Below are 25457 nucleotides of genomic sequence, written 5' to 3'. Positions count from 1 at the left end.
ACTGGGTCAATTAAAGAAAGTGACCCAGCATTTTGCTAAGAGAATCAGTCACTTATTTATGTTGCCCTTAGTTCGGACACCATAAAACTGGTGACAGGTTCCCTTTAAGCTGCCATGATTTTCTTTTACGGAAACAGCCATTATATGACTTGATAGATAATGTTAGAGTTTTTGGTCCAATAGTAGTTAAACATCAGTCTGGTTCATGGCCTGCATGGCAATTTTGATGTGCTCCCTAAAAGTACAGTCTGATGACCAATCAGTCCCTCATCCGTTGGCTGCCTTACATCCCTCTAATATTATTTTTGTATCTAAAATAATTTAATCAGTACATAGAAAATGAAGCAACTCTGCATTTACACGGCCCGGTTCCCGCGAACAGTCATTGCCGACAATCTGGCCATGTGAATGTGCTGCTGATCACCTGTCATAGTGTCTGGGCTGCAGATTGTGTGGTCTAAACAGCGATCTGCTGCTCAGAAACCATTAATCTGTATGAGGACGAGGGTCTCCTTCACTGAACGCTTCCCTCACGGACATTGTCTCCACAACTCCTACAGAGACAGATGTGTCTCCATGGTTACAGACTACAGGAAAACCCAGGGTAGTCAGATCTTGCAGTTGAATATTAGATTGTATATCTCTTTCTGCTGAGATGGTTGCTGTAATGGATCTGTGCACACGGGTCTCTCCGATGCTCCGATACTTTGTGTTTCTATGTGGACAATCCCTCGCAGATTTCTGACCACTAGTTACCGGTTATTTGTGGCTATGGTTTTCATAGTTTAGCACAAAAGCTGGGGCAGCAGTTCGTAATAAAACATGTCTTCCATGGATCTCACAGTGTTCATGAATGACTCCTTCACCGGAGAGTAATTTGTGTGACAGCGGGCACTGAGATTACTGTCTGCTACTAATCATTTTAAAGGGATTCTGTCACCTCTTTTTACCCTATAGAGCTGCGGACATGCACGGCTAGATCGCCCGCTAGCATGTCCGCAATATACCTGTCTCATAAAGCTATGTCCTTTTATTGTGTTTAAAAAATGATTTTATATATATGTAAATAAGCCTGGTAAGGAGCCCAAGGGGCTGTACTAACTGTTCTGGAGCCCAGCCATGCCCCCCTGTGAAGGAGCCCAGCACCGCCTGTATCCAGGAATCTCCTTCTTGCTCACAAAGTCAGATCACCGAAATCTCATGGTGCGCGAGCTCACGCATGCGCAGTTCCTTACCTGAGGCTGATAACAGCACAGGGAAGGAACACTGTGCCGGCACTGCGCATACACGAGCTCGCGCATGGCGAGATTACAGCGATCTGACTTTGTGAGCAAGGAGGAGATTCCCGGATACAGGTGGTGCTGGGCTCCTTCACAGGGGGGCATGGCTGGGCTCCAGAACAGTTAGTACAGCCCCTTGGGCTCCTTACCAGGCTGATTTACATATATATAAAATCATTTTTTAAACACAATAAAAGGACATCGCTTTATGGGACAGGTATATTGCGGAAATGCTAGCGGCCATCTAGCCGTGCATGTCCGCAGCTCTATAAGCTAAAACGAGGTGACAGAATCCCTTTAAGGTCAAGGATACTCAGGGGACCCTGTAGTCCCTTTTGACTGGAGCAAACACCCTGTTCTGGTGTTGCAAGCCTTAAGTGTCTCGCTGGTCTGCCAGACACCATGAGGACTTGCCCTCTAACCTCCAAATCACTACACTAAGGCCTCATGCACACAAACGTATTTTATATCCGTATCAATTCCGTTTGTTTTTTTTGGCGGACCGTATACAGAACCATTAATTTCAATGGGTCCGCAGAAAAAACGAAAGTCAATCCGTCTGCATTCCGTTTCCGTATTTCCGTTCCGCAAAAACAATAGGACGTGTCCTATTGTCCGCAAATAACGTTCCGTGGCTTTATTCAAGTCAATGGGTCTGCACAAAATAGGGAATGCATACGAAACACATCCGTATGCCATCCTGCGGATCCATGCTGTGGAAATGCTAGGCTCAGCCCACTTTGCCCATGTGTTTGGTGTTTACAACATTAGCTGAGCACATGTGCTAGTTGCTGAAACAGGCCCCAACTACCTTGGCTGAGAAGACAGACAGAGACAGAATGGATGTGGAGAGGCTGATTTTACTCATTGAAGAGCGTCCCCAGCTGTGGGACACCCACAACGATGCCTATCATGAGCGGGCATGGGAGGAGGTCACTCGAGAGATGCTGGCCAGAGAGTGGGAGAAGGCAAAGTCATCCAAACGGCGCAAATTAGGTAAGCCAACCCATGCGGATGTTTTTTGCTCTGAAAATGTGTATTGTTTATGTCTACCTTTGATGCACTGACGTAAATATAGGGGAAGCAGGGAAATGAGGTTATTTTTTAGGGAAGGGGCACCCTGAGGATGTTCCAAAATAGTTATATTCCTTGTCACCTTCAACAGCACTATACATTGATACATCAGGGATGGCCACCTGTGGCTCTCCAGCTGTAGTGAAACTACAATTCCCACCATGCCCTGCTGTAGGCTGATCGCTTTATTAAGTCTGGACATGCTGGGAGTTGTAGTTTGTAAACAGCTATAGAGCCGCATATTGTGTATAACAGTTTTTGAACTATATAACTGTTTGAGCCCTGGCACGTTTCCCTGCTGTCCAGCAGCGGTGGCCATGCTTGCACAGTATAGGAAAAAGTGCCACCCTCTCTGGTGGCTGGGACCACTGGAGCTGGGATAGTCCTGCTCGTTTTCCTGTACTGTGCAAGCACGGTCACTGCAGCTGGATTTCATGGTGTTCGTAACCATGGAAACAAGAAGTGTAGGAAGGGATTTTAACATGAGGCCGGCCAGAGTAGGAAGAAATGTGGGTAATAAATATATATTATAAAGTGGCTTCTATTCATGTTTTCAACATTATAAATGGTATCTGCTCAGTGACCCAACCCCTTTAGAATCAAATAGAGTGAAATGTTTGTTTAGAGGCCATTGAATGTATATGCCCCAACTAATGTGTAAAAAACATGTGTATAGCACTAGCACAATTGTATTACAGTACACGTTACTGTATATGGTATCAACATAAAAAATGGCAGTCATGTATACATTTTGTTTAACCATGTGTACATATACATTTAGAATGGTTGTTATGTTATATTTCTACAGTGCAACGAGTGAAGACCCGCTGGCAATCATTCCAAGACCAGTTTCTGCGGGAACTGGTCATGTCACAAGGACACAGTGGTGATGGGGGGCTTAGAAAGAAGCCCTCTCTCTACACTAAACATCTACAGTTTTTGCGACCTGTGCTGGATCTTAGGCCGTGAGTACCAAATGTATTTAGTGGTTGTTATAATTTTATACATGCAAATAAAAGTGTTATTTTGGCTTTTATTTTGTATGAATGATAACAGCATAGAAGTAATTTTTGATGCAATGCTCTCCCTTGGCCTGGATTGCACATGCCTGGTACAAGTTGTTCTCAGCCGGTAATATACTGCTCTTGTCCAGACCATGCTAGAAGAAGACTTCCATCTAGCATTGTTTTTCCTGACATGACCTGCACAGATGGGTGACATCTGAAACAGGCGAGGAGAGCAATAAGGAACCCGTCAACAGCTTGTCAACATTGCTAGGCGGAGGTCGGTGTCTACCATAGTGTGGACAAGTACAGTACATCACTGCCAGTACTGAAACAGACCTTGCCCTCTGCAATGCAGCACATGGCTAATGGGAACAATGGACCAAGACATTAACCAAAAATGTACTTAGACTACATGAGATATGAAGGCTTTATTTGGGGTGCCATTTTGGAACCCAAAGAACCACTTTATGAAGAGCTTCTCCAGCCTTTTAATATTGACAAGCAATACTCAAAATACTTTAATATTTGAAAAGGCTGCTGGACCCCTGTGTTCCAGTGTGGGTTATTACATGTCTTATGGTCATACCCTTTACACACATTGTTTATTCAAAATGATATCTCATCTCATTCACAGCACCATTCACAGCCTGAAGGAACAAGGGGGTAATGCAACCAGCTCTACCAAGGAAGCAAGCTGCTGGAATCCCCTCGTCCTGTGGTGGAAGAGGCAGAAAGTGTGGAGCGCCTGGTTCTTCCTGAGAGGCAGGAGGACTCATCGGCTTTGGATGGAGCTGCTGCTCTTCCATCCATCCCAGAAAGACCCAGGAGACAGCCACGGTGGAGAAGGGGGGCTCAAGACATTTGTGTTTCTGCCTCAAATACTCAAGCCCTGATTAATACTCACATGCTTGAGTATTTGAGCCAGAGAAGGAATGAAGGGAAGGAGGAGCCATCATAGCCACCATAATGGATTTGCCAATGGATCCTATGGAGCTGGTGCAGACTGTGAATAACATGAAGCATCGGCTTTATTGTTGTCAACAGAACCACAACCTTGGCCCCACATGTTGTCACAACATGCTAGGCCCAGCTCATATTCACAACCCCTATACTCCCAGGAGCATGAATATGGCTCCCGGACGCATTTTCAAGGGCCCAGAATGCCATTCCAACACCAAAGTAATGTGGCTACCCCTCCTGCACATGGGACGGGACCTTTCATCAGGGAGCTTATGGACTTATGTATTTTTTTTAGTTTGTGTTGTTTTTTTATAGTGGCTGAATGATAAGCCAATGTTGTTTGTTAATTTTTATTTATCATATAAAAAATTATGAAAACTAAAATGTCTGGCCCTTTATTCAATATGTTATAACATTCAAACAATACCACCATTTACTTTTTTATTGAAATACAAACAGTACAAAAATAATACACATAGTTTAGATTACTTTATTAATTACAACTAGGGCTGTGTATATACTTTAAGACAACCGTACATATGCCAAATGATTTTCCAAATGTTCTAAGTGCTGGGATAACCTCTGAAGCAGGGACCTTGGACAGTGTCTTGAAGTGTTCTGCATGCCTAAAGAAAGAAAAAACAGCTGGGCACGTCATCAAACATTAAATAGGCCCTAAATATATAATTATAAAGAGGCATTAGAGGGTTTTTGTAGACCCCCAAAAAAACTATTAATATACTCATGCACATTTAAAAAATGAACATGAATTAACACAGACAGATGTTTTTAAGTTCTGGCTACAGTTTAACCCCAGCCCACAATCCACGTCAAGGGTCCTCTTTGTCTTGTGAGTCCTTACACTATCTACTGTGGGGTTTCGCTCTGGTAGACAGGATTAGCGGATGCAGTATAGAGGCAACAACAAGTTCTTTGGATCAAACAGTTCAGTATTTTATTCATACTTTAGGCAAGTGACAAAACAAGCAGTCATATTCAAGCAAAAACTCACCTTGCGGTGTTGGTGGTGGTAATTCACACTATGCGGCAATTCTGCCTCAAAGAGTCCTTGCTGATAGCAGCAACAACCTGTTTTCACGCCAAACAGGTAGCAAGCCTTCATCCAGACACAAAGCTCCCAGATCTCAACACAGAGACCTGGGCTTCTGAGCCCAGCTGCCTATTTAACCACTTCAGCCCCGCTAGCTAAAACCCCCTTCATGACCAGGCCACTTTTTACACTTCTGCACTACACTACTTTCACCGTTTATCGCTCGGTCATGCAACTTACCACCCAAATGAATTTTACCTCCTTTTCTTCTCACTAATAGAGCTTTCATTTGGTGGTATTTCATTGCTGCTGACATTTTTACTTTTTTTGTTATTAATCAAAATGTAACGATTTTTTTGCAAAAAAATGACATTTTTCACTTTCAGCTGTAAAATTTTGCAAAAAAAAACGACATCCATATATAAATTTTTCGCTAAATTTATTGTTCTACATGTCTTTGATAAAAAAAAAATGTTTGGGCAAAAAAAAAAAAATGGTTTGGGTAAAAGTTATAGCGTTTACAAACTATGGTACAAAAATGTGAATTTCCGCTTTTTGAAGCAGCTCTGACTTTCTGAGCACCTGTCATGATTCCTGAGGTTCTACAATGCCCAAACAGTAGAAAAACCCCACAAATGACCCCATTTCGGAAAGTAGACACCCTAAGGTATTCGCTGATGGGCATAGTGAGTTCATAGAACTTTTTATTTTTTGTCACAAGTTAGCGGAAAATGATGATTTTTATTTTATTTTTTTCTTACAAAGTCTCATATTCCACTAACTTGCGACAAAAAATAAAAAATTCTAGGAACTCGCCATGCCCCTCACGGAATACCTTGGGGTGTCTACTTTCCGAAATGGGGTCACTTGTGGGGTAGTTATACTGCCCTGGCAATTTAGGGGCCCAAATGTGTGAGAAGTACTTTGCAATCAAAATGTGTAAAAAATGACCGGTGAAATCCTAAAGGTGCACTTTGGAATATGTGCCCCTTTGCCCACCTTGGCTGCAAAAAAGTGTCACACATCTGGTATCGCCATACTCAGGAGAAGTTGGGGAATGTGTTTTGGGGTGTCATTTTACATATACCCATGCTGGGTGAGAGAAATATCTTGGCAAAAGACAACTTTTCCAATTTTTTTTTATACAAAGTTGGCATTTGACCAAGATATTTTTCTCACCCAGCATGGGTATATGTAAAATGACACCCCAAAACACATTCCTCAACTTCTCCTGAGTACGGCGATACCAGATGTGTGACACTTTTTTGTAGCCAAGGTGGGCAAAGGGGCACATATTCCAAAGTGCACCTTTCGGATTTCGCAGGCCATTTTTTACACATTTTGATTGCAAAGTTCTTCTCACACATTTGGGCCCCTAAATTGCCAGGGCAGTATAACTACCCCACAAGTGACCCCATTTTGGAAAGAAGACACCCCAAGGTATTCCGTGAGGGGCATGGCGAGTTCCTAGAATTTTTTATTTTTTGTCGCAAGTTAGTGGAATATGAGACTTTGTAAGGAAAAAAGAAAAAAAGAAAAATCATAATTTTCCTCTAACTTGTGACAAAAAATAAAAAATTCTAGGAACTCGCCATGCCCCTCACGGAATACCTTGGGGTGTCTTCTTTCCAAAATGGGGTCACTTGTGGGGTAGTTATACTGCCCTGGCAATTTAGGGGCCCAAATGTGTGAGAAGAACTTTGCAATCAAAATGTGTAAAAAATGGCCTGCGAAATCCGAAAGGTGCACTTTGGAATATGTGCCCCTTTGCCCACCTTGGCTACAAAAAAGTGTCACACATCTGGTATCGCCGTACTCAGGAGAAGTTGAGGAATGTGTTTTGGGGTGTCATTTTACATATACCCATGCTGGGTGAGAAAAATATCTTGGTCAAATGCCAACTTTGTATAAAAAAAATTGGAAAAGTTGTCTTTTGCCAAGATATTTCTCTCACCCAGCATGGGTATATGTAAGGGTACTTTCACACTAGCGTTTTTCTTTTCCGGCGCTGAGTTCCGTCCTAGGGGCTCAAATCCGGAAAAGAACTGATCAGTTTTATCCTAATGCATTCTGAATGGAGAGTCAGTCCCTCAGGATGCATCAGGATGTCTTCTGTTCAGTCTTTTTGACTGATCAGGCTTTTCAGAAAAACGTAGCATGCAGTATTTTTACCTCCGGCCAAAAAGCCTGAACACTTTGACTGAACGCCTGATCAGGCTTTTTTCCCATTGACTTGCATTAACGCCGGATCCGGCCCCGTGTGTTCAGTCAAAACGGATCCGGCTTTTGCATGTTAAACCCGAAAAATGTGAAAAAAAAAGTTAAAGTCCATAAATGGCGGATCCGTTTTTTCCAATGCATTTTTCCATTGTGATCGAAAGCCTGATCAGGATTCAAATGTAATCCGTTTTCACACGTTTTTCCGGATCCGGCGGGCAGTTCCGGTGTCGGAATTGAACGCCGGATTAAAACAACGCTAGTGTGAAAGTAGCCTTAAATGACACCCCAAAACACATTCCCCAACTGCTCCTGAGTACGGCGATACCACATGTGTGACACTTTTTTGCAGCCAAGGTGGGCAAAGGGGCACACATTCTAAACAGCACCTTTCGGATTTCACAGGCCATTTTTTACAGATTTTGATTGCAAGGTACTTCTCACACATTAGGGCCCCTAAATTGCCAGGGCAGTATAACTACGCCACAAGTGACCCCATTTTGGAAAGAAGACACCCCAAGGTATTCCGTGAGGGGCATGGCGAGTTCCTAGAATTTTTTATTTTTTGTCACAAGTTAGAGGAAAATTATGATTTTTCTTTTTTTCTTTTTTCCTTACAAAGTCTCATATTCCACTAACTTGCGACAAAAAATAAAAAATTCTAGGAACTCGCCATGCCCCTCACGGAATACCTTGGGGTGTCTTCTTTCCAAAATGGGGTCACTTGTGGCGTAGTTATACTGCCCTGGCAATTTAGGGGCCCTAATGTGTGAGAAGTACCTTGCAATCAAAATCTGTAAAAAATGGCCTGTGAAATCCGAAAGGTGCTGTTTAGAATGTGTGCCCCTTTGCCCACCTTGGCTGCAAAAAAGTGTCACACATGTGGTATCGCCGTACTCAGGAGCAGTTGGGGAATGTGTTTTGGGGTGTCATTTAAGGCTACTTTCACACTAGCGTTGTTTTAATCCGGCGTTCAATTCCGACACCGGAACTGCCCGCCGGATCCGGAAAAACGTGTGAAAACGGATTACATTTGAATCCTGATCAGGCTTTCGATCACAATGGAAAAATGCATTGGAAAAAACGGATCCGCCATTTATGGACTTTAACTTTTTTTTTCACATTTTTCGGGTTTAACATGCAAAAGCCGGATCCGTTTTGACTGAACACACGGGGCCGGATCCGGCGTTAATGCAAGTCAATGGGAAAAAAGCCTGATCAGGCGTTCAGTCAAAGTGTTCAGGCTTTTTGGCCGGAGGTAAAAATACTGCATGCTACGTTTTTCTGAAAAGCCTGATCAGTCAAAAAGACTGAACAGAAGACATCCTGATGCATCCTGAGGGACTGACTCTCCATTCAGAATGCATTAGGATAAAACTGATCAGTTCTTTTCCGGATTTGAGCCCCTAGGACGGAACTCAGCGCCGGAAAAGAAAAACGCTAGTGTGAAAGTACCCTTACATATACCCATGCTGGGTGAGAGAAATATCTTGGCAAAAGACAACTTTTCCAATTTTTTTTATACAAAGTTGGCATTTGACCAAGATATTTTTCTCACCCAGCATGGGTATATGTAAAATGACACCCCAAAACACATTGCCCAACTTCTCCTGAGTACGGCGATACTAGATGTGTGACACTTTTTTGCAGCCTAGATGCGCAAAGGTGCCCAAATTCCTTTTAGGAGGGCATTTTTAGACATTTGGATCCCAGACTTCTTCTCACACTTTCGGGCCCCTAAAAAGCCAGGGCAGTATAAATACCCCATATGTGACCCCACTTTGGAAAGAAGACACCCCAAGGTATTCAATGAGGGGCATGGCGAGTTCATAGAAATATTTTTTTTTTTGCATAAGTTAGCGGAAATTGATTTTTTTTTTGTTTTTTTCTCACAAAGTCTCACTTTCCGCTAACTTAGGACAAAAATTTCAATCTTTCATGGACTCAATATGCCCCTCACGGAATACCTTGGGGTGTCTTCTTTCCGAAATGGGGTCACATGTGGGGTATTTATACTGCCCTGGCTTTTTAGGGGCCCTAAAGCGTGAGAAGAAGTCTGGAATATAAATGTCTAAAAATGTTTACGCATTTGGATTCCGTGAGGGGTATGGTGAGTTCATGTGAGATTTTATTTTTTGACACAAGTTAGTGGAATATGAGACTTTGTAAGAAAAAACAAACAAAAAAAATATATATATTTCCGCTAACTTGGGCCAAAAAAATGTCTGAATGGAGCCTTACAGGGGGGGGTGATCAATGACAGGGGGGTGATCAATGACAGGGGGGTGATCACCCATATAGACTCCCTGATCACCCCCCTGTCATTGATCACCCCCCTGGTAAGGCTCCATTCAGACGTCCGTATGATTTTTACGGATCCATGGATCGGATCCGCAAAACACATGCGGACGTCTGAATGGAGCCTTACAGGGGGGTGATCAATGACAGGGGGTGATCAGGGAGTGTATATGGGTGATCACCCCCCTGTCATTGATCACCCCCCTGTAAGGCTCCATTCAGACGTCCGTATGATTTTTACGGATCCATGGATACATGGATCGGATCCGCAAAACACATGCGGACGTCTGAATGGAGCCTTACAGGGGGGTGATCAATGACAGGGGGTGATCAGGGAGTGTATATGGGTGATCACCCCCCTGTAAGGCTCCATTCAGACGTCCGTATGATTTTTATGGATACATGGATCGGATCCGCAAAACACATGCGGACGTCTGAATGGAGCCTTACAGGGGGGTGATCAATGACAGGGGGGTGATCAATGACAGGGGGGTGATCAATGACAGGGGGTGATCAGGGAGTGTATATGGGTGATCACCCGCCTGTCATTGATCACCCCCCTGTAAGGCTCCATTCAGACGTCCGCATGTGTTTTGCGGATCCGATCCATGTATCTGTGGATCCGTAAAAATCATACGGACGTCTGAACGGAGCCTGACAGGGGGGTGATCAATGACAGGGGGGGTGATCAATGACAGGGGGGTGATCAGGGAGTTTATATGGGGTGATCATGGGTGATCAGGGGTTAATAAGGGGTTAATAAGTGACGGGGGTGGGGGGTGTAGTGTAGTGTGGTGTTTGGTGCGACTTTACTGACCTACCTGTGTCCTCTGGTGGTCGATCCTAACAAAAGGGACCACCAGAGGACCAGGTAGCAGGTATATTAGACGCTTTTATCAAAACAGCGTCTAATATACCTGTTAGGGGTTAAAAAAAATCTGATCTCCAGCCTGCCAGCGAGCTCGCTTACCTTCCGTTCCTGTGAGCGCGCGCGCCTGTGTGCGCGCGTTCACAGGAAATCCCGGCCCTCGCGAGATGACGCGTATATGCGTCGTCGTGCGCAGGGCTGCCGCCTCCGGACCGCACATCTGCGTTAGGCGGTCCGGAGGCGGTTAAAGGGAACCTGTCACCACTACTATGCTACCCTCACTGAGCGTTTCTAAATGTTCATTGTGTTACCCTAAACATATAAATTTCACTTTTAATTTCATTTGCAGACGAATTCAATAAGTATTATGCATTTTTGTACTTTCCGCCTTTTATGCAAATTAACATAAAAGAGTCATATCTTACTTGTGTGACCAGAGAAGAGTCATATTTTCAAGCTCTGACTCATCTCAGGTTCATTTACATATGTATCAATTGTTTATTAGTTTTTTACACAATAAGGTGTCATGCACACGACCATATTTTGTTTCCGCGTCGTTCCGTTTTTTTGCGGATAGGATGCGGACCCATTCATTTCAATGAGTCCGCAAAAAACGCGGAAAGCACACCGTGTGCTGTCCGCATCAGTATGTCCGTTCCGTTGCTCCGCAAAAAAAATAGTGCATGTCCTGTTTTTTTCTAGTTTGCGGACAAGGATAGGCATTATTACAATGGATCCGCAAAAAAAACGGATGCCATACGGAACGTCATACGGTCGTGTGCATGTAGCCTAAAAGCACACAGAGCTATGGGGACTGGGTATTGCGGATGTGCTAGCGGCCATCTAGCAACCCATGTCCTCAGCTCTATACCCAAAATCCCTGTGACAGGTGCTGCCAAAACCCGGAACAACACTTAAAATCCGGTCCGGTATTTGACCTCACCTGGCTGTAAATCAGCCCAGCAGCACATGTTGGGAAGAAAATACCTGTTTTCCCAGACAAAACCTCTCACTGTGTCACACTACATATAACCCCACACCAAAATAAAATAAAAATCACTAGAAAACATCAAAAACTATGATGAGTATGATTCTTCATAGAGGTCCCGAACTGCAAGCCCTGCAGTTCCAGGTCGTCCATGAAGGGTCTGGTCCAATCCTCCAGATGAAGATGTACCAGGTTCTAATAAATTAAATTCTGGGGGAGCATCATGAATCCTGACTAAGTTATGCAGAATCACACATGCTTGAATAACCAGGGTGGCATTCTCCGGTGCCATCTGTAAGGCCTCTTGCACACAAACTTTTTTTTTCCATTTCCGTTCAGTTTTTTGGGTTCCGTATACGGAACCATTCATTTCAATGGATCCGCAAAAAAAAAAAACGGAAGGTACTCCGTATGCCTTCCGTTTGCCATCCAGTGTCTTAATGCAGCTTGAAAAATGCGCATCAAGATAAAAACCCTCAGCAATTCGGATCCAATCCTCAGCCTTGGGCTCTGGCATCACCGCTTCCCATTCCTATTTGTGTCCTGGTAACAAAAAGTCAAAGCTGTTCACAGACATACGACAATACCCATGACATTGTTCAGGATGCTGTCGCAGATCCATGTGTGGAAGTGACCCTTCCTGCACCGCTGAGAGACAATTGGGTGAACCCATTGCCTCCTCCTCCTCGGTTCCACGTTCAGCATAGTTGGCTGCTGTTCCAGAGAAAGCAGCCAGCACAGGAGAACCAGCTCCTCCGAATCGTCAGCCATGATACAATAGATAACAGTAGCCAGAAACCAATGTCTGCCAAACACAGGATTCCAACTAAGTTCTCAATGCTGCAACAACAGTCACATGACCAAGGTATATAGGGGGAGTGAAAAAGGGCATGTGTCCAAAAATGATTACCAAGTTCCTGTTTTTTGCACGGCGTGATAAAAAACGGAATGTTTTTACCCAGACCCGAACCCGGACTTCTTCACTGAAGTTCAGGTTTGGGTTCGGTGTTCTGTAGATTTTATTATTTTCCATTATAACATGGTTAGTCCGGGTTCGGGTCTGGGTACCACAAAACGCATTGCACCCACACGATAAAAACTGAACAACACAATCGCAGACAAAAAACTGACAGAAATTATGTGCGCACTCGCGCGGGTTTCCCAAAATGCATCCGGAGCAAATCCAGGGCGCCCGTCTGAAAGAGGCCTAAAATAGTTCAAGAGGGTACTGGATGTATTTCTGGGGTGTAATAATATTACAGGCTATAGCTACTAGAGAGGGGTCGTGGATCCAGGGAGTTAGGCCTCATGCACACGACCGTTTTTTTTTTAAAGTCCGCAAAAACGGGGTCCGTGATCCGTGACCGTTTTTTCGTCCGTGGGTCTTCCTTGTTTTTTGGAGGATCCACGGACATGAAAAATGGAAGAAAAAAAACAATGACAATCTTGTGTGCATCCGTGATTTTTCACGGACCCATTGACTTGAATGGGTCCGTGAACCGTTGGCCGTGAAAAAAATAGAACAGGTCATATTTTTTTCACGGCCAGGAAACACGGATCAAGGATGCGGCTGCCAAACGGTGCATTTTCCGATTTTTCCACGGACCTATTGAAAGTCAATGGGTCCGCGAAAAAAAAACGGAAAACGGCACAATGGCCACGGATGCACACAACGGTCGTGTGCATGAGGCCTTATTCTGATTGCCTGATTGGAGTTGGGAAGGAATTTTTTTATTCCCCTAAAGTGGGGAAAATTGGCTTCTACCTCACAGGTTTTTTTTTGCCTTCCTCTGGATCAACTTGCAGGATGACAGGCCGAACTGGATGGACAAGTGTCTTTTTTCGGCTTTATAAACTGTTACTCTAATAACAAAAAACTAATTAAAAGATTGTTTTTCTTTATAAAAACTCATCAGCTTCTCTCCACAGTACCATCAGCTTCATCCCCCCCAGTGCCATCAGCTTCCCCCTCCCAGTGCCATCAGCTTCTCTCCACAGTACCATCAGCTTCCCCCTCCCCAGTGCCATCAGCTTCCCCCTCCCCAGTGCCATCAGCTTCCCCCTCCCCAGTGCCATCAGCTTCCCCCTCCCCAGTGCCATCAGCTTCCCCCTCCCCAGTGCCATCAGCTTCCCCCTCCCCAGTGCCATCAGCTTCCCCCTCCCCAGTGCCATCAGCTTCCCCCTCCCCAGTGCCATCAGCTTTCCCCCTCCCCAGTGCCATCAGCTTCCCCCTCCCCAGTGCCATCAGCTTCCCCTTCCCAGTGCCATCAGCTTCCCCCTTCCCAGTGCCATCAGCTTCCCCTTCCCAGTGCCATCAGCTTCCCCTTCCCAGTGCCATCAGCTTCCCCCTTCCCAGTGCCATCAGCTTCCCCCTTCCCAGTGCCATCAGCTTCCCCCTTCCCAGTGCCATCAGCTTCCCCCTCCCCAGTGGCATCAGCTTCCCCCTCCCCAGTGGCATCAGCTTCCCCCTCCCCAGTGGCATCAGCTTCCCCCTCCCCAGTGGCATCAGCTTCCCCCTCCCCAGTGGCATCAGCTTCCCCCTCCCCAGTGGCATCAGCTTCCCCCTCCCCAGTGGCATCAGCTTCCCCCTCACCAGTGGCATCAGCTTCCCCCTCACCAGTGGCATCAGCTTCCCCCTCACCAGTGGCATCAGCTTCCCCCTCACCAGTGGCATCAGCTTCCCCCTCACCAGTGGCATCAGCTTCCCCCTCACCAGTGGCATCAGCTTCCCCCTCACCAGTGGCATCAGCTTCCCCCTCACCAGTGGCATCAGCTTCCCCCTCACCAGTGGCATCAGCTTCCCCCTCACCAGTGGCATCAGCTTCCCCCTCACCAGTGGCATCAGCTTCCCCCTCACCAGTGCCATCAGCTTCCCCCTCACCAGTGCCATCAGCTTCCCCCTCACCAGTGCCATCAGCTTCCCCCTCACCAGTGGCATCAGCTTCCCCCTCACCAGTGCCATCAGCTTCCCCCTCACCAGTGCCATCAGCTTCTCCCTCCCCAGTGCCATCAGCTTCCCTCCAGTGCCATCAGCGTTCCCCCCCCCCCCCCCCACTAGTGCATCAGCATCCGCCCCCCCAGTGCCACCAGCTTTCCCTCCTAGCCATGTCCCCAGCAGGGAAGTAAAATACTTACCTAGTCTCCTGTAGGGGTGCCGCTCCACAGCTCGTCCATCTTCTTCTCCTGCACTCTCACACAGTGCTCTGTGTCCTGACAATGTGTCAGGATCCTGTGCAGCTCGCTGCGGGCCAGCGGGAGTAATAGCAAGCGCTTCACTCACACTCCGTGGTCACATGACACAAACGAATCCGCGGTGTAAAAAATTTGCATCGAGGATTTTTGGGTGTCAAATTATTTGATTCAATCGAATAATCGTTTCAGCCCAAGGTGGAATCTGATTGGTTGCTATGGGCAACTAAGCCAGTTCTACTTTACACCAGTCTGATAAATCTCCCCCTAGGATTTTTAGTGCCGGCAGATCACCTGATGAATGAGTGTTTGCTCAGCGGTTGCCGACTTCTTTTACACAGCACAATTTTTAGGAATGAGCGTTTTATATAAACATACTTTCCCAAAAACTGGCCTGATTATCGGTCTGTGTTACACAAGAAAACTAATGTAGATTTTGGGCTAAGAAAAAAAAAGTATCTTGCCACTTTTATGAAAAGTGGGTGGGACAGAGACTACCGCAGCGCAACAGATTTAGGGTTTATGCACACGAACGTTGGCTGGTGCCTGTATTGCGTCCCGCAAACAGTGGGTCCACAGTAAACGGGAACCGGCCGTTTGTGCACTGCATCACGGATGCGGCCCCATTCATTTGCTTCTGTGGGTTTTCTCTCCATGCCTCCACACTGAATTTTTTATTTTTTTTGCTGTGCAGACAGATCACGGACCCATTTAAGTTGAATAGTTCTGGATCCGTCTGCGCCAGTCACACGAGTGGTGCCCGTGCACTCTCGCTCTGGAGGGTTTGGCATGTCCATACATTACGTGGCTTCCCTGTAATACTGACAGTTTGATAGATATAATGTACACATTATACTGAGGTTTTACTGTAGTATAGTTACCTGTATCAGCGATTTCACCCCTTCCAGAGTGCAGTCATGTGACCCTGTCCGATTTAGGCTCTGTAACTTCCTGTGATATCACCCATTTCCATATCTATTTGCTGGTGTCCTAAAGGGTGAAAGCCCCTCTAATTAGCACGGGCCGGGAGAAGGCGGGTCCTCCCGAATCTCTTCCCACGGGCCCTTTCACACGACCTTGTATTTCTGTCCACATCCTTTCTGCATTTTTGCAGACCAGATTCATTCATTCATTCCAATGGGGCCACAAAAGTGCTGCTGTATATTATTTCTTCAGTTTCGTCCTTGTAAGCAGTGTGAGCAGCAGTCATCGGAGCGCGAGATTATTTTTAGAGCCCTGGAACACTAAGTACAAGAAAGATCTTTGCAGACTGTTCAGCTGATGACCTCCTTGATCTAGAAGTCAGAGCTTTGTCACTTAGTCCTCAAATGTTACCTCCTACAAAGTTTACATTAATGTTTAGGTTTGAGTCAAATTTTGTTAACATTAGCCATTGATGAAAACTAATAAATGTAAGAAAAATGAAACCTCAGCATATGATGCACCTACACCCAGCAGTGAATACAGAGGTCGTAGGGTGGGACGTGGGCAGAGTCTGTGCTGGTGAATACAGATCAGCTATGTCCCCGCATGCCACCTCATGGGGGTAAATGTCCGCTTTAATCATCAGTCAGATGTATTTTAGAAGCTTAGGTCAGTTTATTAACTGAGGAAACCTGTAACAAAATCTTACACAATAAGGCCTCATGCACACGACCGTTTTTTTTTGCGGTCCGCAAAATCGTGTTCCGTGTCCGTTTTTTTTTCCGTGGGTCTTCCTTGATTTTTGGAGGATCCACGGACATGAAGGAAAGTAAAAAAAAAGTCGTTTTGGTGTCCTCCTGGCCGTGCAGAGCCAAACGGATCCGTCCTGACTTACAATGCAAGTCAATGGGGACGGATCCGTTTGACGTTGACACAATATGGTGCAATTGCAAACGGCTCCGTCCCCCATTGACTTTCAATGTAAAGTCAGGAGTCCCTATTAATATACCATAGGATCAGAGTTTTCTCCAATCCTATGGTATATTTTAACTTGAAGCATCCCCATCACCATGGGAACGCCTCTATGTTAGAATATACCATCGGATTTGAGTTAGATGGTCAAAACTCTGATCCGACAGTATATTATAACACAGAGGCGTTCCCATAGTGATGGCGATGCTTCAAGTTAGAATATACTACGAACTGTGTACATGACTGCTGCCTGGCAGCACCCAATCTCTTTCTCTTACAGGGGGCTGTGATCCGCACAATTAACCCCTCAGGTGCCGCACCTCAGGGGTTAATTGTGCGTATCATAGCCCCCTGTAAGAGATCAGGTGCTGCCAGGCAGGAGGGGGCAGACCCCCTCCCTCCCCTATATTACATTAATTGGTGGCCAGTGCGGCCCCCCCCTGCCTCCCTCCCCTGTATTTAACTCATTGGTGGCCAGTGCGGCCCCCCTCCCTCCCTCCCCTGTATTTAACTCATTGGTGGCCAGTGCGGCCCCCCTCCCTCCCTCCCCTGTATTTAACTCATTGGTGGCCAGTGCGGCCTCCCCCCCTAATTAAAATCCACCCCCCCTCCCCAGCAATTGTAGAAGCATTATACTTACCTGCGCTGTCTGTGACCGGCCGGGCGCTCCTCCTAATGGTAAGTGAAAGGTCTGTGCGGCGCATTGCTTATAGCACAGACCTTTCACTTACCAGTAGGAGGAGCGCCCGGCCGGTCACAGACAGCGCAGGTAAGTATAATGCTTCTAAAATTGCTATGTAACCATGGAAGCCAGGACTGCAGTAGCGTCCTGGTTTCCATGGTAACCGATCGGAGCCCCAGCGATTAAACTGGGACTCCGATCGGAACCCTCCGCTGCCACCAATGATGTGGGGTGGGGGTGGGGGATTTTAATTAGGAGGGGGAGGCCGCACTGGCCACCAATGAGTTAAATACAGCGGAGGGAGGGGGGCCGCACTGGCCACCAATGAGTTAAATACAGGGGAGGGAGGGGGGCCGCACTGGCCACCAATGAGTTAAATACAGGGGAGGGAGGCAGGGGGGGCCGCACTGGCCACCAATGAATGTAATACAGGGAAGGGAGGGGGTCTGCCCCCTCCTGCCTGGCAGCACCTGATCTCTTACAGGGGGCTATGATACGCACAATTAACCCCTCAGGTGCGGCACCTAAGGGGTTAATTGTGCGGATCACACCCCCCTGTCAGAGATCGGGTGCTGCCAGGCAGCAGGGGGCAGTCATGTACACAGTTCGTAGTATATTCTAACTTGAAGCGTCCCCATCACTATGGGAACGCCTCTGTGTTAGAATATACTGTCGGATCAGAGTTTTCACGAAGTGAAAACTCAGCTCTGAAAAAGCTTTTATGCAGACGGATCTGCGGATCAGTCTGTGTGAAAGTAGCCTACGGCCACGGACGCGGATGTCAATCTTGTGTGCATCCGGGTTTTTTCACGGACCCATTGACTTGAATGGGTCCGTGAACCTTTGTCCGTCCAAATAATAGGACAGGTCCTATTTTTTTGACGGACGGGAAACACGGATCACGGACGTGGATGAACAATGGTGCATTTTCCGAATTTTCAACGGACCCATTGAAAGTCAATGGGTCCGCAGAAAATCACGGAAAACGGAACAACGGACACGGATGCACACAACGGTCGTGTGCATGAGGCCTTAAGAAAAGTACCTGGGTACCTATTTATTAACATACCCTGAACATTAAAGTTGTTATGCAGGAAATGATAATAATGACCTATCCTAGCCGATCAGCTGTTTCAGGGAGTCGCTGTGTTCATCAGAGCTCTGGTGTAACGGGGTGCCGAAGGCGCACTCTGTCTCCCATCAGCCGCAGACCTGCTGCTTAGCTTCGGGAGTGAGGATCTGTGTTCGGCCTAGTTCCCAGGGCGGCTTTGCTAGCTGGGATGCTCCCTGCTCCTAGGTCTTTCTTGAGCGCCAAGCTGATCACTCGGTGCTCGACTTGTCTGTCTGTCAGTCATGTGACGCTGGCCACGTCACATGACCCTCACTCCCCACTATAAATACAGGCAACCTGCTGGCTACAGGTTGCCTGTTATTTTGGTCCCTTAGGCTGTGTATTATTATTGTTATTAAGCTTACCTTTGGATTTCACCCTTGGTCTGCTTCCTGACATTTCTTCTGCCTGCTCCCTGAACCTTGCCTCCTCCCTCGTACTGACATGACCTCCTGGACTGACCCTGGCTAGTTGACCCGCCTCGCCCTTCCGTTTTTGGTGGTACCTTGCTTGTTCACCTCTCTGTCCGCTCGAATGCTACCTCTCATTGGCTGTCCGCTTCCCTGCTGTCTCTATCTCTCTGCTTGCACTTACTCAGGTCAGGGACTGTCGCCCAGTTGCGCCCCGTCACCTAGGGCGGGTGGTGCAAGTAGGCAGGGACAGGGGACCGGGTGGCAGCTCAGGGCGTGCACCTCCGCTCTATCTTTCTATCTTTATACCCGTGACGCTACCACGTTACATCTGGTGAGCACTACGGCCTCCTGGCAGCTTTCCAAGCACTGCGCCGTACATTATATGTGGAAGAGCTTGGTATTGCAGCTCACCCCGTTGACTTGAATGGGGCTGAGCTGCAACAAGGCCTTGTGACCATGTGTGGTGATGTCATATGGCCTAGGGAGAGGCTGCGGTGCTCACGGAGTGCCTGGCATTCTCTAACACCTGATCGGTGGAGTCTCAGGAATCAAGCCTCTGCCAGTCTGATACTGATGTCCTATCCTGAGGATAGATCATTAATTGTAATTCCTAGATAACCCCTTTAAAGTCACCTGCCTAGTATTCTGTAGGTCTTCTCATGCTGCCAAAATAACTCTGACCCCTTGAGGCATGGCCTACAAGATCTTTGAAGTGGTACCAAGACCCTTCAAGGAGTTTCTTCATGTCCTGTAAGTTGCAAGGCTGGGCCTCCATGGATCGGCCTTGCTTTTTCTGCACATTTTACAGATATTCAATAAGAATGAGTTCTGCTAATTTGAAGACCAAGTCAATATCTTGAACTTTTTGTCATGTTCCTCAAACCATTCCTGAACCATTTTTGAGGTGTGACAGGGAACATTATCCTGCTGAGAGATTCTCATCCATTAGGAAATATCTTTATGTTAAATGTACGGTGTGTTCTGACGTCTCTCTATCCAGAGATCCAGCCGCAGCCTGACAAACATGCCGATAATGGGACGGTTTTCGGTTTGCCAATTCTCAGCATTTCTGCTGGGTGCGACCGGATCTCCGCCAGTCCCCATTATAGTGAATGGGGATGGAATACAGAGAGATATGGCAGGCTGTTCCCTGCCAGATCTAGGAACGGCAGTGTGAAACAGGCATAACTTCGGAAATGGCTGTTTATTGGCAACCTGAGGGTACTGCCACACATTCAGGTTTTTTAATGCAGTTTTTGAAGCCCAAACCAAGAGTGGAAAAAGAGAAATAGTACCCGTTGTTAATACTTTCCATTTTATGATTCAGTCCTGATTTTAGCTTCAAAAACTGCATAAAAACCTAAATGTCTAGCAACACCCTAATATATCCCACCCCTGGACAGCTGCTTGTAACTTGATTCACTTTACCTCCCCTATCCTCTTGTCCAGAGGCTGACCTCCACTCCAAGCCAGGGAGCAACACAGCGACCGGGAGTACCAGTTACCAACACAACCTTGGTGGACTCACTGGACAGAGACAGGCTACCAAATTCAACAGGTCCAGTATTTGGTTGTGGGTGGGCTGCCAGAATAACTCGGGTACCGACCGGCGTGAGGTCAGGTATCTGGTTAGTCTTCCCTGGGAGGGGGAGAAGTGTGGCGAAAATAACCTTGCCACTGGGTTTTGGAGGCGCCTGTTTGCTTGCCTCAGGATTATGGCCCATATACTAACTTTGAAGGAGAAGACAGAGCGGCCGCACAGCCTAAATCTGTGGAACTGTTTTGGGCAGGAAAGCCATACTTGCGGTCGGCCAAATGTGACTTCCATGGAATTCGGGAACCCTGCTCGGATCTGGGTGATTTTTTGGATGTTGTTCACCCAGATCACAGCTATCCATGGATGTATAAATTATGGGGATATGTGGGGTTTTGAGGTGGTTTCTGTGTGTTGGGGAAAAATGTGCGTTTTCTGCCTGTGAGTGATTAAGTTAGCCCATTATCTTTGGTAATTGTATCACAGGCAGAGCCCATTGTGTTTTGGTAATTGTATTTTGTTGATTGTGTCAAAGACAATGCCTATTCTGTTATTTAGTGCGTCACAGGCATTGCCATTGTGATTGTTAATTGCGTCACAGACGATGCCATTGTGTTTGTTGAATGTATAGTTTTTGTGTTTAAACTGTAAAACTAAAGGATTGGCTGCTATGTTATGTCCTCAGTTCCCAACCAGGTAAACGGGGTGGTACCCTTTTTGGAAAATGTGTATATAAGTCAATGCTTTGTGTGTTCAATAAAGAGTTCCTGTTTTACCCTTCATCATGTTGAGGCTGGTGTTTGGGTAACTGATCGACACTGGGGATTGCTATATGCTAAAGATTTGCTATACTCCCCTGGCTATAACTACTAGCTCTTGTAAGAGCTGTTCCTGGTTCCTGTGGTGGTTACGGTGTCGAGTGGAGTGCTTGGAGTCCTCAGGAAGCATTAGGAGCATCCATCAACGGAGGTACCCAGTCGGGTTGCTAGGAGATCCGTTACAGGGGTATTCCCTTCTGTGAAGTTTCTGGCATATCCACTTGATAAGCCACAAATTTCTGATAGGTGGGGTCCCACAACTGAGACCAGCTTCTGTCTCCAGAACAAGGCCCCTTCGACCAGGCGGGAATGGAGAGCTGGCTGCGCATGGGTCACTCGCTCCATTCATTTCAATAGCAGTTCTAAAAATAACAAAGTGAGAGCGCTTGGCTATTTTCGGAAGTGCTATTAAAGGAAATGGAGAGGGACATGCGTGTTGTCAGCCACCTATCCATTCCCAGGCACGATAGGGCTCCGCTTTCGAGATAGGTGTGGTTCCCACCTTTGGGACCTGCTACTATCTCATATTTATGACATAACCTGTGGATTTGCCATAAATGGCCCAGATGGGATAAGCACTTTAATATTGTGGCTGTATCAATGTATATCCAGTTGTATGTTGTTCATTTGATATATATATATATATATATATATATATATATATATGCTGTAATTGTGAATTATCAGGGTATTGCAATTTTTTTTTCTCAACAGATAAACGGGTTGAAAAATGGCCTCTGATGCAGTCTCCGCTACCAACATTGGCCATCAGCACACTTTACCTACTCATTGTATGGCAGGGTCCCAAGTTCATGAAGAATCGAGAACCCTTCCAGTTGCGTTACCTGTTGATTGGCTACAATTTTGGCATGGTTATTTTGAACTTCTTTATATTTAAGGAGGTTAGTATGTTGCCATCTAGTCAGTGGTAAAAAAGATTCTAAAATGGTCATGACCTAAATCTTAAAAGGGTTTTCCAGGACTTGCTCTTTTTTTAATCAGGCCCATGGCGTGTTTGACCTAATGAAAGATTCATACTTCCCTGCTCCTGGCTCCATCCCGTGATCTTCTGATCCCTGGCTTGTTTACTTGAGGCCGGAGTGTGGACTGGGTCATGTGCAGCACTGCAGCAATTGACTGGCCTTAACAGTGACGCAGCATTGATATACTACCAAAGGATGCGCCACTGCTGAGGCCACTTATTGGCTGCAGTGGTGCACGTGGCCCCGTCCATACCCTGGCCTGGAAGTAAATTAGCTGGTGACCAGAAGATCACAGAATGGAGGTAAGTAAGGCCTCTTGCACATGACCGTAGTGCTCCTGTGGCCATATTGCGGCCCGCATACAGCATGTCCGCAATACACGGGGCACCGGCTGTGTGCATTGAATGGGTCCGCAAATCCGGAGATGCGGAACTGAAGCATGGAACGGAAGCACTACAGAGTGCTTCCGTGGTGTTCCGTTCCGTGCTTCCGTTGTGCAAAAAAATAGAACTTGTTCTTTCTTTTTGTGGAACGGACGGATCGCGGACCCCATTCAAGTGAATGGGTCCGCTATCCGCATGCGGCTGCCCCACAGAGTCCTTAAGTTCGTGGGCAAGAGATGTAAAGCAGATCTTTCAAGGCAGCATATTAAGGATACAGGTCTGCACTCCTGTCAGCCAAAATGGCTGACAAATATTGTGCTGTTTGGCTGATGGGAGCGATCAAAGAATGTAGTTACAAGTCCACTGTTATGAGGGGAGCACTCGCCCTGCACCAGACAGGATGCGGTGTGCCTATACATAGCAGCTTCTCAGACATCACCGGCAGCAGCGCAGAGCTGTGTGTGTCATCTGGCTAATAGGCATACAGACCTTAATCTGTAATATGCTGCCCTGACATAAGGCAGCAAATTGAGCTGACAGCTTTGCCTTAAGCCTGCTGTGAGGTAGTCTAAGGTGCGGTCATTTCACATGAGTGGTTCTGTTAAAGGGGTATTCCGGTTGTTTAAAGTTATCCCCAGTTAGGGTGGGGTGGGGGGTCCTACCGCTGCAAACCCCAACAATCCAATCATGAGAACAGGGGTCCCATACCTCCTGCAGCCCCCTGAAATTAACGGAGCAGCCAGTCAGGCAATGCGCATGGCCGCTCCATTTATTTCTATGGGAGTTCCGGACATATTGGAGCGCTGTACTGGACTATCTCGGGAACTTCCATAGAAATGAATGGAGTGACCGCGCACACATGTGATTGGCCGCTCTGTTCTTTTCAGGGGGCTGCAGGGTTTCAGGGCCCCCGTTCTCGTGATCGGTGGGTGTCCCAGCAGTAGGATCCCCACCTATCCGATAGTTTACTTTAAACAACCAGAATACCCCTTTAAGGGTACAACCACATGGTGTGGTCTTGCAGGCCGCAGCAGGCCCTAATTAAACTAATAAGGACCACACTATTTGGTCCGTCTGCACTGTTAATGGCCGTGCTGTATTGTGGGTGCCACGCCGCCTAACTGGTGCTGTCTGCTGCGGCCTGTACGGCCTCTCGGTACCTGATCGAAGCATGGCTGTATCATGTGGTCTTATCTGTCACCAGACACACCTCTTAATCCTTTTCTGCTTATAATAAACTATTACATAAGAGGGTTGTTCCCACAAAATGACATAACAGTACCTCATAGGGTATGTTCACACAACGGATTTAAAAAAACACACACACAAAAAATCAGCTCCTATTCCAAGCTCATTTTTTTGCACGTTTTTGATGCGCTTTTTGGCATTTTTCAGCTTCTCATTTCAATGGGTAAATCGGCACAGATTCTGCCCAAGATAGATCATGCAGTTTTTTCAGTGTGGAAACAAAAGCAGGGTCTATCTCCCATTGAAATGAATGAGAGGCTTTTTAGAGGTGCTTTTGGCACAGAAAGCAGGGATAAAAAGAATCCTGTATTAACAGTACCGGATCTACTTCTTAGGGACCTGTAGGCCCAAAATGCTTGATTCTGACCGGCAAGTATAAATGGAACAAAAAGGTCACTGTGTGCTGCCTTTCATATATAGACGTGCTGAATGGAGACTGCCTCATCAGCCCTATCCGAAAGAGCAGGTGTCCATAGGTATTTGGGGGGGGTCGTTTATTAAGACTGGTGTTTCAATTTTCACCCAGGCAGCCCCCCTGACTTGAGCATCAGAGCAGTTCATGCTCCGATGCTCTCCTTTGCCCTGCGATAAATTGCGCAGGGCAAAGGCATTTTATGGGGATCCGGTGACGTACCAGGGCTCTCCATGGGGCTGCCAGGAAGCCCGGTGACGTCACCGCCACTGATGGGCAGGATTTAGTGCTGCCCTAGCCAGTAAAACAGCAGGGCAGCGCTAAAGCCCGCCCATCAGAGCCGGTGACGTCACCGAACACACTGCTGGGCGGAAGCTTTCGCCCAGCAGTGTGTTATGATAAACAAAAGAGACCGTGCCCCTGTGCGATTTGGCGCAAGGCAAGGGAGCACATAGGAGCATGAGATGCTCAGATGCTAGCCTCAGGGGGGCTGTCTGGGTGAAAATAAGGGTATGTCCGGGTTAGAGGCGGATGTAGAGGCGGATCCACTGCCGCTTCTAAATCTATTCCATCTTTCTTGCTAGTGTAGATTTAGACCATTCTCTATGCCTAAAACAGGAGTAGAAAATGATGAATGAGACGGGCCTAATGGCCGTCCCGTCCACATCACGTCCACTTTTGTAGACCTGGGGTGAGCGGGGAAAAGTCACAGATTGTGCGGCAGAAATACGCCTAAGGGCTCATATACATGAACGTATTTTCTTTCCGTGTCCATTCAGTTTTTTTTTGCAGACCGCATACAGGACCATTGATTTCAATGGGTCTGCAAAAAACAACTGAACGCGATCGCAGACAAAACTGACTGAACTTGCTTGCAAAGTGTGAATGTTTCACTGAACGCATCCAGAACTAATCGGGCGTCGCGGGTGAGGGCTGGTTGCGTTCAGGGTGCATTGTGGGAAACCTGTGCGAGTAGTCACGCAATTGCAGTCCGTTTTGTCTGCGATTGCCTTCCGATGTGCAGTTCCACGCGAGTGCAATGCGT

At 46.7% G+C, this 25457-nt stretch overlaps 1 protein-coding gene across 1 annotated transcript in view; it reads left to right on the top strand.

Annotated features, from left to right (window-relative positions):
- ELOVL4 (ELOVL fatty acid elongase 4) overlaps positions 1-25457 on the top strand; it is a 48426-nt gene that overhangs the window by 5995 nt on the left and 16974 nt on the right. Inside the window, exon 2 of the mRNA XM_044290395.1 lies at positions 22101-22288. Coding sequence (XP_044146330.1) covers positions 22101-22288 — 188 coding nt within the window. The remainder of the gene's footprint in view (positions 1-22100; positions 22289-25457) is intronic.

Source organism: Bufo gargarizans, chromosome 4 (assembly GCF_014858855.1).
Source record: "Bufo gargarizans isolate SCDJY-AF-19 chromosome 4, ASM1485885v1, whole genome shotgun sequence".
Lineage (NCBI taxonomy): Eukaryota > Metazoa > Chordata > Amphibia > Anura > Bufonidae > Bufo > Bufo gargarizans.
The sequence above is the reverse complement of the archived record's forward strand: the minus strand, read 5'-3'. Positions and strand labels throughout refer to the sequence as shown.